Raw genomic sequence first — 18,402 nt, 5'->3', positions numbered from 1 at the left:
CGGTTTGGTTCGCACCCTGCCCGGCGCTGGCAGAGGCGGCGGCGGCGGGCGGGAGCTGGCGGCGGCGCAGCCTGCGGCCTCCTCCCCGACAGGGGGCGCCGTCACGGCGGGCAGCCCTCGCGCCGGCCTCATGCGGCGGCCTGGCCCAGCAGGGGGCCTGCGCGGATTGGCTGCAGCGGGTCCTCGAGCAAGGGAAGGTTTGATTGGCAGGGGGGGTCACGTGAGGCGGAGGCTGCTGGCCGTTGATAATAAACATGGAGTCAATCTTCCACGAGCGGGTGAGTGATGGGCCGGGGTGCGCTTCTCGCGGGGGCTGGGCGGTGGAGGGGGGAGGAAAACTGGGTCGTCGGTTAGCTGTCCGGGCCAAGAGTGCTTTCCCTGAGGAGCTGGTCGGAGCAGCGGCCGGCTCTCCCGTCCCTGCGCTGGCCCCGAGGCAGCCCTCGGTCCCCAAGGGGAACGCTTGGCCCGTGCTCTGCTCGGCGGGGCCGCGCTGCCTCTCCCCGGCATCATTCCGGTGGCAGGATGAGGCAGCGGCTCGACTTCCTCTGTTTTGGGTCCCTCTCGCTCGGCGATACCGGTGCCTGTAGCCCGGCCCAGCTCGGCTCTGCGAGGCCTGCGGGCTCTGCGGGGAAAGGGAGTGTTACTGGGGATCAGGGAGTCAGGGCTGAGCCTCAGCGTTTGCTCTCGCACGGTGACTGCTTTTCTTGGGCCTTTAGGCATAGACCTCAAGGATGAGAAGGCGCAGGCTACAGCTGCGTGTGTTTCTTGAAAGAGAACTCGCATGGCTGAGAAATGAGCATGAGCAGCGGCAGGGCAGGGCTGTCTCTGCTCTCAGGCATATCTGCCTAGCCCGACTTGGCTGGGGTTGTGTAACGAGCAGGGGAAGGGGGAGCTGTTGAGGAAATCCTAATTCGTGTACTGTGCTTCTGTGTGCTCGACTGTGTTTCCTGTTTTGGAGAACAAATGTTTCTGTGAACTACTGTGACTTATCCAGGTTCCCAAATATGAGCTATTTATGCTTTAATGCTCTTCAAATATAGTTGTCTTTTTTTATGTACTTTCATGCAATGTTTCTACACTTTTGTTAAGATAAACTAGTTTTTATACAATTCTTGTGTAATGGTTGGTTTAATTAGCAAATAAAGCAAGATAGCTGTATAACTTTGAAAAAAGAATTACTGTTCTGAAATCCATAGAACCTGACGAGTGTTTTTTTCAAACTAGGTTTGGGTTGCAAAACTTGGCAAGCATTGTGGTGTTAAACAACTGCTGCTCAGAGGATGAGTGTTGGATTTCAGCCATTACGCTACAGTGACCTTGAGTTCCAGTCTAGATTCGAAAATTAGTTCAAGCGTACATTTCTCTTATCTGGCCTAGCCTATCACATAATGATATGATAACTTTTTTTATGACTAAGTTGCTTTCTAGTTAAATAACAAAACTTGGATGAAATTAAAGTGACAGAGCATAATACATTCAGAGTTATAAGCTGATTATAGTTGCTACAGGTTTTTGGTAAGGGGGGGTACAGCCTCGGGTGTCTCATGTGGAACATAACTGCTTCCTGATAAGTTAGTTACACAGCTAAAAAGTTGCACCTGAATCCCTGTTTTAAATTGGAGTACCAAATGCTTTTTATCATGTTATCATTACTATTCTAGGGAGAATTTAACTGAACCTCTGCCTTTTTTTCTTAAGGGGTATTTTTTTTTCTGCCCATCAAGTGCACTATCTCAGTTTCTGTCAAAATATTTTAAATGTTGCACATTCACCTCCTCCCCGCCTTGAATCTGCACGCTTCAGATTTTCCAATAAAAAGGCATGAAAAGCATGGTATTTATGAAAGAAATTTAACAAAACAAAGACCAAAGCAATGTGGCGTTCTTAACAGGGGAATGACAGTTGCAGAAAGTAAGGCTTAAGGAGACACTATCTTGGAAGTTGGTCCTTTCTTTGGTAAGATAAAAGTGGTTGAAAACACTGAAAACAGGGCAGCAGTTTAAATCAGGATAGCTTTCAACAAGGGGATTTCAGAATGTGGAATGATGCAGGATTCTCTGCCCCCCCCCCCCCAAATTCATGTCAAAAACTGTAGGATCAGTTTTCTCTTCTGCATTTTGCACTTAATATGTACAAATTTTGCATGTGAAAATTAATGTTTATTACTTAAAGATAAAACTGTACAAACACAGAAAGGTCCTTTTAGTGAAGTTAAGATTTAAGCATGTAATACAGCTAATTTTCAAAGGTATTTTAATATCTCTTTGTTTCTAAATCAGTTTCATGTAATTCTGATGGAGAAACTTCTGATTCTTGAGTAGGTTCTTCTGTTACAGTTATCGTATGAACAGCAGCAGGGATGTGGTCCCAAAGGGACAGGAGCTGGTGTTTAGTCTTGAGTTTCTTGTTGTGGGAAGGACATGAGCTGGATGAGGCTTCTGGATTCCATTGAACGTAGCTGTACAGCCAGTCTAGCTTTAATAACTCGTTGCTCAATTGAGTGATGAAGCCCTGGGAAGATTCTGTAATCTGGGGTAAAGGGAACTTTTGAGGCTCCTCCTGTAAGGGAGATCATGGGAGACTTGTGTGTATGATTTGTATGAGGCTTTCATGGAAGTTTAAAGGATATTCCACCAAGGCATGCTCTTGTATTAGTTTCTGTGGGTTTGGCAGGAGGGAGGGGTGTTCTTCATTGTTGTTGAGGGGTTTTAGTTTTAATAGAATACATGCACTTTAGAGTTCTTAATGTAAATAAAAGTGAGGATTGATTAAAACAAAACAGAAAAGCAGGATTTTAAAACTGATATTCATCTTGTCTTGCACTTGCAGTTTGGTTATTTGTGAAGAAACATTGCTTTTCATGGGAAACTAATTTGGTTGTTTTGTTTGATTTTTTTTTTTTTTTAACAAGGCAGTATTTTATCTGCACTTATGAAAATGATGGAGCCTGACACGCATTCATTCAGATTAGATATTTTTTAAGTTCTGCTACGAAATCATGACTGGCACTTATAGTTTACTCATTTTTAATTTGGATTGACAGTCTAAAAATGTTATATTACATTTCTATTACCTCTAATATGCTGGATATGTTTTCCATTTAAATGGTTTATTAACAGAAAATAGTTTCATTGTTTAATACTCGGAATTTAATATTTTCTTGTCACCTCATCATTGTCATCAAGATTTTAGAACCAGTAGTATTGGCTTCTTTTACTTAGTTCCTATACATAAATTTCATGTGGACAATCACTTTCTTGGCAATAAATAAATTGTTTATAACCTGAACTGGGTGAGTAACCTGAAATGTAGATGTATATTTTTAATCTCTCCAAAGTCCCAATGGTCTGCTTTTCTTTAGCTGCATGTGGAGAGCAGATTGCCAATAGCCACACCTGGCAGGGAAGAAAAGCTAAAAAAGAACTAGAGCAGAAAACATTTTACTTGGAAGTAGAGATCCAAACCATTTCATTTTCATGTGGTGGTGATTTAGAAGAGGACAGAATCCATTTTCCTGATGGTTGCAGAGTTGATGTGTGATTTGGTCAGGCCACTGGCAATTTTTACAGTGTTTTCAAAAATAATATTTTTACATGACATTTATTTCCATTGAGGAAATGTAGTATGTGTGTTGGCTTTTCTTCCCCATCAAATTGATGGGAGGGTTGTATTCTATAACTTAGTGTAATACATCCGAACAATATATGGCATTCTGGGTGGGTGAGGAGGGCAGGAAGTTTGCCAGAATGAAATGGTTGAGCCATTTTACACAGTAAAACATTAACGTGATTTTTTTTGTTGTCTTTGATATTTTTTTCTCTTCCAATGTTAGCAAGAAGGCTCATTGTGTGCTCAGCACTGTCTGAATAATTTGCTACAAGGGGAATATTTTAGTCCTGTTGAGTTATCCTCTATTGCACAGCAATTGGATGAGGAAGAAAGAATGAGAATGGCAGAGGGAGGAGTGTCTAGTGAAGAATATAGAACATTTTTACAGGTAAAATCATCTTAATTTGAGTTTGCTTGATATTTGTCTGAAATCTAATATTGTATAGCACAGACCTGCTATTCTTGCATAGCTAGAGAAGGTTAATTTCCTAATGCTAAAACTTAAATTTGTAGGCCTTTTCATGCATCTTAAATTTGGCATTTTCAGATGTTACTAGTACAGCTTCATAATACTACAAAAAGCTACATTATCTTCATTTTACAGGTAGGAAGGTTAGGCATGGTGAGGAGGAGGATCAGCAATTTGCCTTTTGTTTTTGTAAGTCAGTAGCAGAGATAGGAACAGAAGTTCCCATCCCTGTCTGTCCTTTAAGCACTAAGCATTTTTAATGTAAAGGTTTGACTTTTTAATTAATAAGCTTATTTGGGCACTGTAGCCTTACAGACTAGGACATAATGAGTTGTTGCTTTAAATATGTGCAGCTATATTTATTTTCAAAACTGAATTATTTCTGACCTTTTATGCTTACACCATTTTTTCCCTTTTCTCCCTCCCAATCTCACACTGAGCAGCAGCCTTCTGTAAATATGGATGATAGTGGATTCTTCTCAATTCAAGTAAGCACGGCTCTATACTGACAGAATTTTCTATTTATGCGCTGTATGTTCTCTCATTTAATTTAAATGCCATCAAGCTTTTTTCATCTAAGTTTCCGGTTTATACGTTTAATGGGGTTAAGTGCTGAACATTTAAATCTTTGGAGCATTTTCCATTAAGAACAGTGACTTGCAGTTCTTCAGTTCATGGGCCCTTAAACACAAGTAGAAGCACGGACTCCTGAACTATGAAATGACACCTGCTGGCAATAAGCTTGATTTCTAAATTGCTTCTTCTGGGCACTTCAGGTATAGACCTTAGCTCCCTAGACTACGGGTGAAAAAGCACACTTGAGGTTGTTTTCTCAAATTATAGACTGTAAAGCCCTTGGCAGTGGTTACAGGGTTATCTCAGTGATCTGCAGAATGGAATGCAGATATTGCATCTTTTTCCAGGTTTTGTAACACACTCCAGACACTTTAGAGCTATTTTTTCTTTTTATTTTTTTAACATAATGGAAAAGTAATTAGTAATAAATACTTAAACCAGAACAACAACAAAAGGTATTGAGCACCAGATTGGGGCTTGTGTATATACTAAAGCTGTAGGTAATGCTTTGCACCTTTGACTGTCTCCCAAGCTTTCAGAGGTGCTCGTCAGTGTTCCAGAATCCCTCGAGAGCCTCTCCTCCTATGGCGGGACAGGGCTGTTTTTCTATTCAGTGAAAAACTGTTGACAGTTTGGCATTTCTTGTGTTCCTGATTGTGCTGCTTTGATATTGAAGCTGAAAAAAAAATTCTTCCTCATATTCTACTTCTTTTGTCCTGTCATAGCTTTGCTCACTTGCTACAATAGTTGACTCGCTGAAAGGAAGATGAATTGTTAATTTAAAATTTTATAGCATTATTTCAGATAGCTTTAAAGGGTTATTGAAAAGAGTTTCTGCTAATGTACCCGACTGATCCTGTGACCATCCAGTGGTGCAACATTTCCAGTAGCTACTGTGGGGAAGGATGACATTGTATTGTGGGGGAACAGAGGGTAGAGTGGTACATTGAGAGCAGAGATGACAACTTACGAAGTGTCTGTGGGAGGTGAAGTTACGGCTTTGTCTGGGGGAGTAAGCTTATTAACACATCTCAGTTAAATCCTAATTTTGTTACTTCCCCTTAGATATGGTGTGTGTGTTATGTTTGCATGTAGATTCATGACAGTTGCATTTTGAATAATGTGATTCCTAGGTTTACTAGCCATGTTTTGAAATCCCAAGTTTTATGAAAACAGTGTAATTGTTTATTGCAGCTAAGATGGTTGCATTGCTTAATTTAGATTTGACTCGTTTGACTCATGAAAAGTGCTATTTTTTGACAGGTTATAAGCAATGCCTTGAAAGTTTGGGGTTTAGAACTAATCCTCTTCAACAGCCCAGAGTATCAGAGGCTTGGGATCGACCCTATGTAAGATGTTTTTTTCGTAGCACCCTGCTTTCATTTTACAGAAAAATAATGCTCTTAATCTGTGATTTAAACCTTTCTTTAAAATTACTATTTCAAGCTCTGTTGCATTCTGATGTTTTTATTATCCCCTCTGTTTTTAATTTTTTTCCTGTCGGGGCTGTATATGAGCAACTGTCCTCTGTGCCTTCATGATATCTCAGTATCTGTGGCATCACAGGTATATGGAGATTTCAGTAATGTTGACAACTTCCTAATGTTATAAAAACAGTATGGGTACTCTGTAACATCAACAGTTGTATTGCTGAAATTTTATTATATAAGGTTAAATTAGTGGTAGCAAAGAACTTAAACATTAATATGCACTCCAATATTAGAGTATTTAATGTTATCTATACCTTTTGTTTTTCTTTTTACAGAAATGAAAAATCATTTATTTGTAATTATAAGGAACACTGGTTTACAGTTCGAAAGTTAGGAAAACAGGTGACATTGTCTTTTTCTATTTAAAAATTGACTTCAGAATGGGGGTGGAGGAGTGGTTGCGAGCAGGCCATGTGTTGGCCTTTTGCAAGCTTTTGCTGCAGTTTGCTTTAATAATGTCCCATATTAAAAAACCACAAACAAACAACAACTACTAAATGTTTGTTCTATCACAGAAATGCCAGGCAGCTTTTTATGAATGTTAGCCTGGGGAAAGACCCTAGGATCAATTCCCTGGTGAACCTGGCCTCAGGAGCTGCAGCTCTGGTAGAGTCTGTGTGACGTCTTAAGCTCTTTTCTTTCTTTTCTGCATGAAAAATAGCAGAAAAATTGTACAGGGGTGTGTAGGGGGTGGGGGTGGGGGGGAAGTCCTAGAGGAGGATTAGGATCCCTATAGAATGCAAACTTATTTTAATGCAATAAATTATTTACATTGTAAAATTAATTTTGCTCATTTAAATGGACAGTAGGTATAGAAAAAGTTCAAATTTCAAATATGTTAATATTTATGATTGCTCCTATTGAAGAGTATCCATCAGGATAAGATTGGGGAAAGTAGAATCACAACTTTGCACTATTTTAGAAAACTTTCTGAAACAGTTGTATTACAAGCAGGAAATAGTTATTAAAGGTAAGGGATGGCTATACAAGTATATGGTACATATATAATAACTCAAGTCACATCCATGTCTCTTGTAACACCATTGCAGTGTTTTATTTCAGTAGCCAATTATTGTTCTGGATCATACTGCATAAACTTAAGCTGGTTTGGTGTTTTTCAGGGGTTTTTTTGACATAGAAAATGTTCATGAAATAAGCTTTTAGATTCCACAGTAGTGGACAGGAGTCTCTTTTACACCAGTTGCAAAATGAATCAAACTAAGTTACCTATGTTGTCATCCAGATTAAAAAAAAAATAAAATTTTTCATTTCACCTGTGCGTAAACAAACTAAACTCTTGTTCTGTTTAGTTTAAAAGTATGGCTAACGTTTACAGGCAATTTTCTTATGTTTGATACTGAAAATGCTGAATAGTCTCTTAAAAGTACAGGCTTGTTCCTTATTATATGTACAACCATGTTGAGTGAAATTTTGTGAGATAGAATGCTATCCCAAAATGTTCTAAGTTGGAGGGGGGTTGTCTTTTGTTTGTACATGTGGCTTTTAACCACATGAAGACAATTCTAGGTGTCTGTTATCTAGGGAGTAATGAGAAGATAGACAAAAGTTGACTTAGAATTGACCTGCTTTTCTTCTGTTAAAGCAAAATTACTTTACCAACCTTCCTCCTCCGTATTCCCTTTTAAAAGTTTGTCTGTAATTTACCATATTTGTTTATGTAACTTTATATTCCCTGCTCCTGTACTGTTAGTCCTCTTACCCTTTCCCAGTGGCAAAGGGTGTTTTTGACAAATAAAATGACTGAATGACAGAATGGTAGATAGTCACCTGTATTCCAGGTGAATTACAGCATGGGCCTGACCGCAAATATATGGCTGCATATATGGAAGTTCGGGTAGATAAATGCATTTTTGTGAGAATGGAGATAGAATTCTCCTCCTGCTATCTGAAATGGTGCTTCCTGGTTAAAATTGGATAATACTGAATGAGTACAGTATAAAAAAGGTTCTTCATATTGATTACAATATATATGGGGACTTAAAGGTAGAATATTTTGTCATCCATGTTGAATATATTTTATCTCTAGAAAAAGTGTTATAAATGACTAGTCTTCAGGGGATAGAAGCGATCTGTGTTTATTTATCTCAAGTGTCCCCTATTGTAATATTATGCTGTACTATCAGCATATTAAATTGGAGTTAATTTTTCTGAGTTTTTAAACTTTAAAAATTATTTCAGAGAGAAGTAAACAATAGTTTTCAGCATCACCAGCTATTAAATGCAGAATGTTTAATGGAAGTTTTTCATGGAAAGAATTCCAGTTCTGTTTTCTGTATCTATTAATTTCTTAAGATACAGCATTAATTTATGAAGGGTTTCTTCCTTCACTAGTCTCGAACAGATTTAAATCTAGATCAAGCAGAATTTTAGAATCATGTCTGAAATAATTCTTCTACCATTATATTTTGATTTATCTGTTTTAATCTGTTTGCCTGGTACTAGTGCTCAGTAATGGGAGAGAGCATGCAGTAATTTCCCTACTTCACATCTCCTGTTAGCTGAAGAGTATTTGAAGGGTAACCTTTAGCAGTATAGGTATTGTGCTTCAAAAGACTTCTAATTTGATAATTTATTTTACTAGATTTATTCAGATATTCCATCATAGAAAATGACCACAATGTACAGAAATAGATTACCAAGTAATCTTTATGCTAATTTGTTCTCTCAAACCTTTTTTTTCTTAATTACAGTGGTTTAACTTGAACTCTCTCTTGATGGGTCCAGAACTAATATCAGATACATATCTTGCACTTTTCTTGGCTCAATTACAACAGGAAGGTAATAGTAACTTGCAGATGTTAAATCTCATTAATTAAAAGTAGGTAATAATCATTATTTACTAGAACTTATGTATTCAGTTAACTACCCTTAGTTTTGTGATTGAAATAGTGAAATAATCCAAGTCCTTATAATGAAAGGTAGAGCCTTACATTGTAATAAATTGCACATCATTGTGTTCCATACGGTGTGCATTTTAGAGTGTTTATGCACGCACCTTAATGCTGTAGACTTACGATTTATTTTTCTCAGGTTATTCCATATTTGTAGTAAAAGGTGACCTGCCAGACTGTGAGGCTGATCAGCTTTTGCAGATGATTCGGGTACAGCAGATGCAGCGACCAAAACTAATTGGAGAAGAGACAGCACAGTCAAGAGATCAGAGGTAAGGTAAATAGACATTTCATTTTAATAATGGAAATATGATTGGTTTCCATGAGTAATGCCTACATGGAGACAACCCCCTTAAGAAGTAATTAGAAGTACCTTCAGTGCAATACACTTATTACCACTGCACACAGTAAAAACAAGTTGGTGGAATACAAATGCTGTATTTTTAAGTGGGCAAAATCTACCTTAATAGGCAATCTTTCCATGTGCATAAGCGTTGTATAGTGCAGAATTTTAATTTTATGATTACAATATTTTTCCAATTATAGTAAAATGGGTTAGCAGATCTTACCAAACTGTGGTTAATAGTAATCAGTCTATAATTAAGACTGGCTTGTGCGTTCTGTCATAAGTAAAAAAGAACAAGAAACCAGTATCTGAATTCTGTATCATATAAATCATACAGCATTCCCTTTTGGAGTAATTTCACTGTAAATGTTGTAGTGCTGCTCTGTGATGCATCCTGCTAATATAAAACATTCTTGAAAGCATATAAAGTACTATTACTGCAATAATTTTATCATGTTTTTGTAGTGAATAAGTTGCATACTGATAAAAAGGTTTAAGGCTTTTCAGATTAATTCATTATTATTTCTTCCACTCTGTAAAGGTATACTGGAGTTGTAAATTGATGGAATAAAAACAAACTACTTGGCAGTAGTATGGAAAGATTGTATAGTTTACAGAGGATCTGTGGCTCTAGTGTGGTCATCAAAGCTTCCTAAAAAGGAGACCACATGCACTATTTTCTGCTGGTGTAAGTGTTTAAATAGCAGCAGGCTCGAACAAGATGTATTATTGCTCTTTGTAGGCTTACTGTTTTTGAAGTTTTTCGTATTGAACAGATTCTTATCAACATGTGCATGGGTTTAGAGTTGCAGTATTTTCATTTTTACAGCTGCAAGCTCTTTTGTGCTTTATTATGTAGAAATTAAAATATTTGTTTATATAGCAGATTTTTCACAATAGAAATGTTTTTTTCCAAAGTTAAAAAAAAGAGTAGAGTTAAATCAGCAGAAGATATTTACTTCAGATCTCCCAGTAAAAGTTAATACCGTTGCAGTGTGAATTCTGCCATAAATGTATCAATTTCACAGGCTACCCAGAAGTGATGTGGACCAAGCAATAGAAGTTAACCATCCTTTTGATGGAACAGGCATGTTAGATGAAGATGAAGAGAATTTTCAGAGAGCCCTGGCTCTAAGTAGGCAGGAAATTGATATGGAAGATGAAGAAGCTGATCTTCGCAGAGCCATTCAACTCAGCATGCAAGGTACGGTGCTCATCTAAATTTCTCTTACAGTGTTCATGTTGCTTATGCTTTGGTCTGAAATCAGTTTCAGTCAGCCACTTTTTCCAGCATGTGTCAAGCTCTCTAAAAAGATGGGCATTGTGTAGAAGTACAATCCAGAATTCCCTGTAGCTGTCTCCTTTCTGCTTTTTGAAAAGTTGTAACTTTCATGTTAGCATTGATCATTAGCAAGCAAGAACAAATTGGCAAAGGGTGGCAGGAGGGAAGGGAAACAGTCATAAGGTGAGGAGAGATAGTATCAAGTGAAGTTAGCCTACATGCTTGTTTCTCCGACAAGTCCCTTTCTTCCACTCCAGTTTGAAGACATTTTCTTAAGCTATATTTTATTTACTGACTTCATTTTACTGTAATTAGTAGGATATGGCATGTTCTGGTTTTAGGTAGTCGTCGAAGTGAGTTCTCGGACTCATTACCACAGAACGTTCCTCAGTTGCCTCACAGCAGTCAGACAGACTCCCTTTCTTCAGAAGAACTGCGAAGGAGAAGACAAGCATATTTTGAAAAGTAAAGTAGTTGACAGAAAACTGCACGTGGAAGTACATGTCATATTTTTCAGTGCTTTTGGGGTGTGGATGAGTTTCTGACTGAGCTCCAGCTTAACTCTTCTCTCTTAACATGTTTTCCTAACAGTACCTGAATTTTGCTATTCCCAGGTGGTTCCTACGAAGAAAAGAAGCCTGTAAATAAGAGGGGATCTGTTAGTAATGCAACATCAGTCTTGTGAAGAAAGAAAACATATATGTTCTAGAAGTATTTTAAATTAAATCCTCTAAATTTCTGTAATTACTTTCCAGAAGAAAAGTATTATTTCTCCAAGACTTAGCTACTGGTAATGATGCCTCTAACGTGCATCACGTGAAAGCGTTTTATTTTATGTTGCTGTTCTGGAGTACCTTCTTAATATACTGTTGGGGTATTGTAGCTTTTCCTTATCTCTGTCTCCTACTGATGGAGGAAATAAAGAACAGGGAGAAATGCTGTGGATGGGAGGAGTTAGACTTTACATGAGAGGATAAGAATGCAAAACATCCGAATTCTGTGAAAATAGTAATGTGGCTTGGAGTATAATGTTGGGAAGATAGGTGTCTGAAGGTTAGCAGGGTGATGTGATTGAGATTTTAAGTGCAGAGGTGTTATTTTACCAAACAGCTTCTACTTCTCACTCTTGTCCTTCCTTACAATGAAATAGACTTGATACAGGTCTCATACTGATGTTGATCTTACTCTCTTACAAATTTATAACACTTTCAGGCAGCAACAACAGTTACAGCAGCAAGATCGGATCCCAAACCTACGTGATAAGCCAACTCTAAGCTCAAGCACTCCAGAAGCTGACCCAGGTATTTTTTTAAACTTCCTTTCAGCACTGAAATATTTATGTCTTTTCCAGCTTTGTATTGTGTTCTGTTTCCTAACTTCCTTGTCTGCCTACTTCCTCACTCTAGCAGCCATTCAGCCATTGCTCTCTTTGGCAGTGAAGGAAAGGATGACTTTCTTGAAAAGCCTGTTCTGCTTTGAATGTCAGTATCTTCTTTCAAAGTGAAGAGCATTAATATTAGACCATTTGAGTTCTGGCTTTGCTTTTTGTTGTTTTTGTTTGGCTTGAGCATTACAAATTGTAATCTTTGGGATTTGTACCAACAATTTGTTTTCTAAATGACTTTTAAAATTGTATGGCAATGTAATAAACTTGGAGTAATAGCTGACAAAATTACTGGAACCAGTTTTCAGTAGAGCGTAAGCATGTAGGCCTTGCCAGTATTAGGTATTAGTGATCCAAAATGAATGTATATTACTTGTTATAAAGTGACTGTTGTGGATGGAAAGTGAAGTGCAAAATGTTCACTGATTTTAAAAACCAAAAACCCAATTTTGGGTGTGGGGTGGAAATGGGGGTGGACAAAAGGAACATCGAAAGCATTTAACTACAGTTGAGAACTAGCTCTGTGCCTTTACTACAACTTGTATGCATTTATTTTCTTTAGGAGGTGATATGAGTGAAGAAGACATGCTTCAAGCAGCCATGAATATGTCTCTGGAATCTGTTAGAAATCACTTGAACACAGAAGAGGAGAAATGACATAACTTTTTTTTTCCTCCTCCTATTGTCAAAACACTAAGTCTCCATTATAGTTTTACTGTGTGGATGTTGCACAAGCAGGGTTCATTTCAGAGTTCTGGAAGCAGGAATGAAAGGGGGCTGGATGTCAAGGTTTAGAGGGAATCTGCAAATATAAAAAAAGATTGCACTAATTTAGAAAACTACTACAGAACGTCTGTTCGTAAGAGTAGCTGTATTAAAATTACTTAAACTATTCACATGAACAAAGTTAGACACGTGTAGCAGCTGTACCTTGCAATTAAAAAGCAAGTTTAAATGGTTTTGAATTCTATAGAAAATACAGGAGGTGCAGGAAACAGCATCAAGTGATTTCCTTTAGTACTAATGGAAAAGTAGATACAAGTAATAAGTTGTACTCCTAAATGACTAAATTCTTTATAAGAAATCACTTAAAATGGGAAAAAGAATTCTGTTTATCTTAGATAATTTATTTTGTGATAGTTTATTCTGAATTACTTAATGACAACTCTTCGATCCTGCTGTCCACTTTTGAAATGACCCATTCTGCAGGAGAAACATGAATCCATAAATTTCATACTTTGCAGTTCAAGAGAAAATCTTCAGTGTATTGTTGATTCTAATGTTACTCCTGAATCTTTCAGTGACTTCTGATGCTTTCTGGTTTTGCTTTCAGTTCCAACTCTAAAATTTTCAGATCCATGTTTAAAGTAGGATTTTTGCATTGCCTTTTGGCAGATAACTCGCTGCCTTTGATTTGATTTTTTTATTTGTTTTCTTATGCTCTTCCTAGTTATGCCACTCATTACTGTAAAAGTAGCATATAATCAGTTAGGTTAAACAGGCTTTCTTTTCTACCTCTTCTGGAGTCTTTTTACTTCTTCAAGCTCAACCCTGCATTCTGGCCTTTCACTACGAAAGAGCTGTAACTGAGTAGGAGAAAGGAGGAGGGGATTTAGGTGCCATAAAGTCAGTGCCACACACATAAGGTGCATTCCTGCAGTCTGAAATGACCCCTTGTGCAAGTAGCTCTTTTAAGAATGAGTATTTATGTATGTGTGGATGTTCTTTCTGAAGTGCTTTTTATGAGCGTCTGTCAGAATGTTGCAGCTTTTTCAGGAATGGCCTTTATTCACGCACCTTACGATTTTTTTATCATGCTGTTTCTGATCCTGAGAAAAATTGGGGAGCAAAGTATGTGAGATGTCTTACAACCAATAGCATAAGCTATTTGCTTTGATATCCAGGATGAATGTGTAACAGGGTGACCAAGCCTGACTTTCAGCTTCAGTGCAAGAATTGAGATATGTTTCATTTTCCTAAATGGTGCTTGAAATACAAATTCTGTTTACATATAAATTATATGGAAATATGTTATAGATAGGGGATGTAAGCTGTAGTCCACTTAATGCATTAACAGTTAGCACAGGCACTCTAAGAATCTTTTGAAGATAACCCCAAGTTTCTTATCAAAATATTCTGAAGTTATTTCATTGCACAATAGAAACATTTAATTAAAATTAGCGTGAAATGAATGGTAGCTAGATGGAAATACGCATTCAGCATCACATAGTACTGTACGTGAAAGGGCTTTTACCTCTCAGTAAAGATTTGTTTACAGCAATGGTCTCTTGATATAGCTTAGTATATTATTATATTATACATAATTGGGCTAAATTCTGTTTTCCTTACCTGTGTGCTGAATTTCCACCAATGTCACCAGAACTACTGGTATGTGTAAGACAGTATGGATTTTGACATGAAACAGCACTATTTTTAAAAACTGATTTTAAATTTTCTCTTTTTTAAATAATCCTGTCATGCACATTAATATTTGTAATGTCTCTAATACAGCTAAACAGTGGCTTTAAGAGTTCATATGTGCATATGCCATTTTGAAATGCTGTATTTTTCAGGATGTAAATTTCTGCTTTCAGTTTAAAATTTATATGAAACTGAAAACAGGAAAGGAATCTCTAAAGCACTGAATTATTTCTTTGCTCATCTGTAAATTATCCACAGTTTTAATTTTCCTTCTTTTGTTGTGCCATAAATTGATTCTGAAATAAGACTCTCATTTTTATAAATAGGTATAGGCTGGCAATTTGATACCAGTACTTGGAACTTGGACCTTTTATCATCTATTATAAGAATATAATAAAAATGTACTATTTCTATAGCTATATAGTGTAGCAGCCCTATGTTAAAAAAAATACCTAGCTCGTTGAATTGCATTAACTGTAACCCATGACAATTACATGTTTTTATAATCACTAAAGCATTGAGGTTTGCCTTTGAACTTTCATGTGACTTTAAGTTACTTCATCACCCAAGTGTTTTAATATGTAAGGAATATAAAGTAACAGTGCCTGAAAAGCACAAATGTGTCAGTCATTACAGGGCTAACCATATTCCTTTGTGTAGAAACATTGTCGCTTTACAAATACCAGTTTGATTTTCAGAGGAATGTCAAGTTTAATGAAGTAGGCGTATCTGCCTAGTCAACCAGTTAAGAGGTAGCAATTTAAACTACATATGTCAATTGCACCAAAGGAAGAGACTAATACTAATTGCCAACAGTACATATTTTATAACCCAGACCTAAAGTTCAAAATGTGTGGATCTGACACGAAGCTGTCAATAAAAAACTGATCTCATTTTTTGGTGTGCATTCTTTCAGCGATAAACAGTTTTCAGCGTGGCTGAACTATGCTCATAAGGTGTTTTCTAATTTAGAGCCTATTCCTGTTGTTATCTATTCTGTCAAGCTGAAGGGGTTTTTTTCCCATGTTGTAGCTTTAGGCCAAAGTCCACTGTAAAGGAGTAGAAATTGATTTTTTTTTTTTTATTACAGTATGGTATTTGAGAGAATTCCAGACTTACTCATCCAACAGATTTTTACAGTCTTCCTCACAGTGAGCAGTCCATGTGATGTAATTTGTATTTTTCTGCCTATAGAAATCAAAGGGTAGGGGGATTGAGGGATATTTACATCAAATATCTTCCAAAATTAGTTCTGTAAGTATAATTCTGTAAACTGCTTTCATGGTCTTGTAATGAGGGCAGGAATAAAGTCTTGTAGTGCAGTCATGCTTGATCAGGCACAGCAGATATAAATATGAGCTATTTAAATGCTTACATTTTTCTGGGCTTGAAACTAATCTGATACAATACTGGCTTACTCTCCAACATTTGGGCTCCTTGTGCCCTTCAACTTCAGCAAGTTTAAATGTAATTTTCAGCTAAGGTACCTACTGTTTTTTCATACTTTGCAGACTACTTACACAGAACCAATACAAAGTTAATTCTCCAATGTGTTTTAATGTTGGTCTGTTGTTTTTATTACAAATCTATAAAATGGTGAGTTTAAAATGGTTTCTGCACATGTCTAGTAAACAATTTTATTTCAGTATCTCAGACAAATACTGTCATTTGCAAGCTGCTTTGTTTAATTACAGAACTGACAATCAGGCTGTTAAAAATTAACCAGAATGTGTTACAGTTCTAAAATGTCTGTGAAATTTTCTAGAATTTAGTTATTGTTTCAAATAATGATGAAAATGTACAAATGGTGGCCGCCTTACTAAGAAATACGGGGAATGGGATTGGAGAACTGTGGAACTCAGACTTACAAAGAAGTATTGTACAATTTATGTTACTAGTATGTACTTTTAAAGGAATTGGAAAAAAAATCCAAGCAAAAGAAAAATTGAAGTGGAAACTTTTTTTAAGGACTTAGATACAAAATCATGTTGCTCACTTGGTAAGCCATTACTGTCTTGCATAAAACAACCTTAATTTCTGGGAAATCTTCATAGTTACAAATCATTTAAAAAAAAAAAGTCTGAACAGGTAATGCATATATACCCATTCCCCACATACACATTATCAGTTGTTCAAGTAAGAACAATGCTTGATGATTCAAAGTGGCCTGGTCCAAATATTCAGTTCTCTAGTTTCGAATTACTAGCTGCTTTGTGTTGTATCCAGGTTTGCATCTTAAAAGCATGAGCTGTTTTGCAATAAACTTTTTTTAACCTGCATACACTCATTTTGCCTTATTTGCATTTCAGACATGGAGGGAATGCTTTAGTATTTCACCTGCTGTAGTCAGCTCCTTCCCCAATTACAGTTCTTCAGAATGTTAAAGTACATGTGACTTTTTTCAACTGCTTTTACCAAATCAAAATGTTTTTACTTTATTTTCTTTGTTAAGAAAAGCAAGTAATTGTTACTACACGTAAATTTTTTTTAAATCCCTTCCCCCAGTATAGCCACTGTGTGAATTCAGGTGTTTGAACAGAAAGGGATGTAATATTTAAATGCCACTGCACCAAAAAAATTATAAAAACCTTGATATTGTCTTCAAAGCATGCAAGCATTGATAAAATTTTATTTTTTGCTACATGAAACCTTGTGTACAAAACAGTGTAGAGTTGGGATTTTGTAAGGGAATAATTTTTTTCATCTCTTGCTTAATAGTTGTGTATTTTAGAAATCATTTTCAGTAATAGATTTTTCGTCTTGAGCCTGCTTTCAGATTCATGTCTTTGGCTCTGGATTCCTATACAATTTTTTGTCTATTTTGTGTATATAAAGCAGATAATACTGTAAAAATTAAAAAAAAGGAAAGCTGAAATGCTTTGTCATTGTTTTGACTAGAAAATGGCAGTGCTGTTTGATATTTTGAAAATGCTCTCCAAATAGGCACGAATCTATATGGTTGTATTTGATATCACTTTTTTAAATAAATATAATTATAGCTTCTAATGTTTCTCTCTTGACCTGAGTATTTGCATGTGTGTGTTCCCTTCTATGTGGATTGGGCACAGAATTATCAAACATGAAAATCTCATCTTTGATATCAATGGGCTTTACACCCAATGTTGTGTATATACCTTAGCAGCGAGGTAATTTTCTGTTATATGTAACTGACATTTTGTCATCTCTGATGTCTTTTCATCTGTTGATACTCGAAAATTAAAGACACTCCCATTAGGAAGAAAGTTAGTGCTGAGTATTATGCTACATCTTCAAAAATTGTATGCTTTCTAACTTTAAGCTAATGTTCTCTGTTTTGCTACCAGAACACACATTCTTTTTGTGACACAATGCACTTTTTGTAGCTTAGTAAATCCATGGAGTATACTGGATGATTTCTGTGTACTTCACTCAACAGTAGATGAAGCCAGTCAGCTAAAAAATGAGTTGTAATGCTAAATAGTTTCCAGTTTTTCAAGAGTAGTAATTAAAGTGGGGGGGGAAAGCCTTCTGTGCTACTTCACTGACTTCTTGACTTACTTGCTATTATAAAATGAACCCACAATAGGAGACATTTTTATCATCTCTATTTTTGAAAGTCTGGAGGATATCACTGATCTTACTTGGAAAATGTTAAGACAGTTTCACATAAAAATGAATTAATCAAACATTATTGGAAAAGATGTCACATCTTTTATTTCCAGTGGACTAATACAGTTTCCTTGCCAGAGCTCTGCAAAACACTATTGGGGAAGTAACAAGCAGGTTTTTCCATGGCCACCTGGTAATGTTTGTCAGTTTGTAACTCCAGAGCATGTGTTTTGTGCCTGCTGCCTTCTCCTCTCTAAAAATGTCAAGATTTCACCTGTGAAATGCTCTCCTCAGCTTCATTTTACCATTGATGTGGTGCTTTTAT

General features: G+C 36.7%; 1 protein-coding gene across 2 annotated transcripts; it reads left to right on the top strand.

Moving 5' to 3' along the window:
* The first annotated feature begins 198 nt into the window (after positions 1–198).
* On the top strand, positions 199–17,495 carry ATXN3 (ataxin 3). 2 transcript variants are annotated; one of them, XM_074868624.1, is made up of 11 exons: positions 199–278; positions 3,833–3,997; positions 4,522–4,566; positions 5,918–6,003; positions 6,420–6,486; positions 8,856–8,943; positions 9,196–9,328; positions 10,431–10,606; positions 11,026–11,149; positions 11,897–11,985; positions 12,631–17,495. In XM_074868624.1, exons 1-11 carry the CDS (start codon positions 255–257, stop codon positions 12,723–12,725), a joined length of 1,092 nt encoding a protein of 363 aa, XP_074724725.1. In that variant the 5' UTR covers positions 199–254; the 3' UTR covers positions 12,726–17,495. The 2 variants fall into 2 exon arrangements, with proteins under 2 accessions (XP_074724725.1, XP_074724727.1); XM_074868626.1 differs by lacking the exons at positions 5,918–6,003; positions 6,420–6,486.
* The last annotated feature ends 907 nt before the right edge of the window (positions 17,496–18,402 follow it).

Source organism: Strix uralensis, chromosome 4, assembly GCF_047716275.1.
Source record: "Strix uralensis isolate ZFMK-TIS-50842 chromosome 4, bStrUra1, whole genome shotgun sequence".
In the NCBI taxonomy this organism is placed as follows: domain Eukaryota; kingdom Metazoa; phylum Chordata; class Aves; order Strigiformes; family Strigidae; genus Strix; species Strix uralensis.
This window is presented reverse-complemented; position numbering and strand designations above follow the sequence as displayed.

What these genes read in the sequence shown, in the direction of transcription:
- ATXN3 (XM_074868624.1), top strand. Translation starts at nt 255, where the DNA reads ATGGAGTCAATCTTCCACGAGCGG. An exon ending in AGTCAATCTTCCACGAGCGG is followed by an intron (nt 279 to 3,832) that starts GTGAGTGATGGG and finishes TTCCAATGTTAG; the next exon opens with CAAGAAGGCTCATTGTGTGC. An exon ending in CACTCCAGAAGCTGACCCAG is followed by an intron (nt 11,986 to 12,630) that starts GTATTTTTTTAA and finishes TATTTTCTTTAG; the next exon opens with GAGGTGATATGAGTGAAGAA.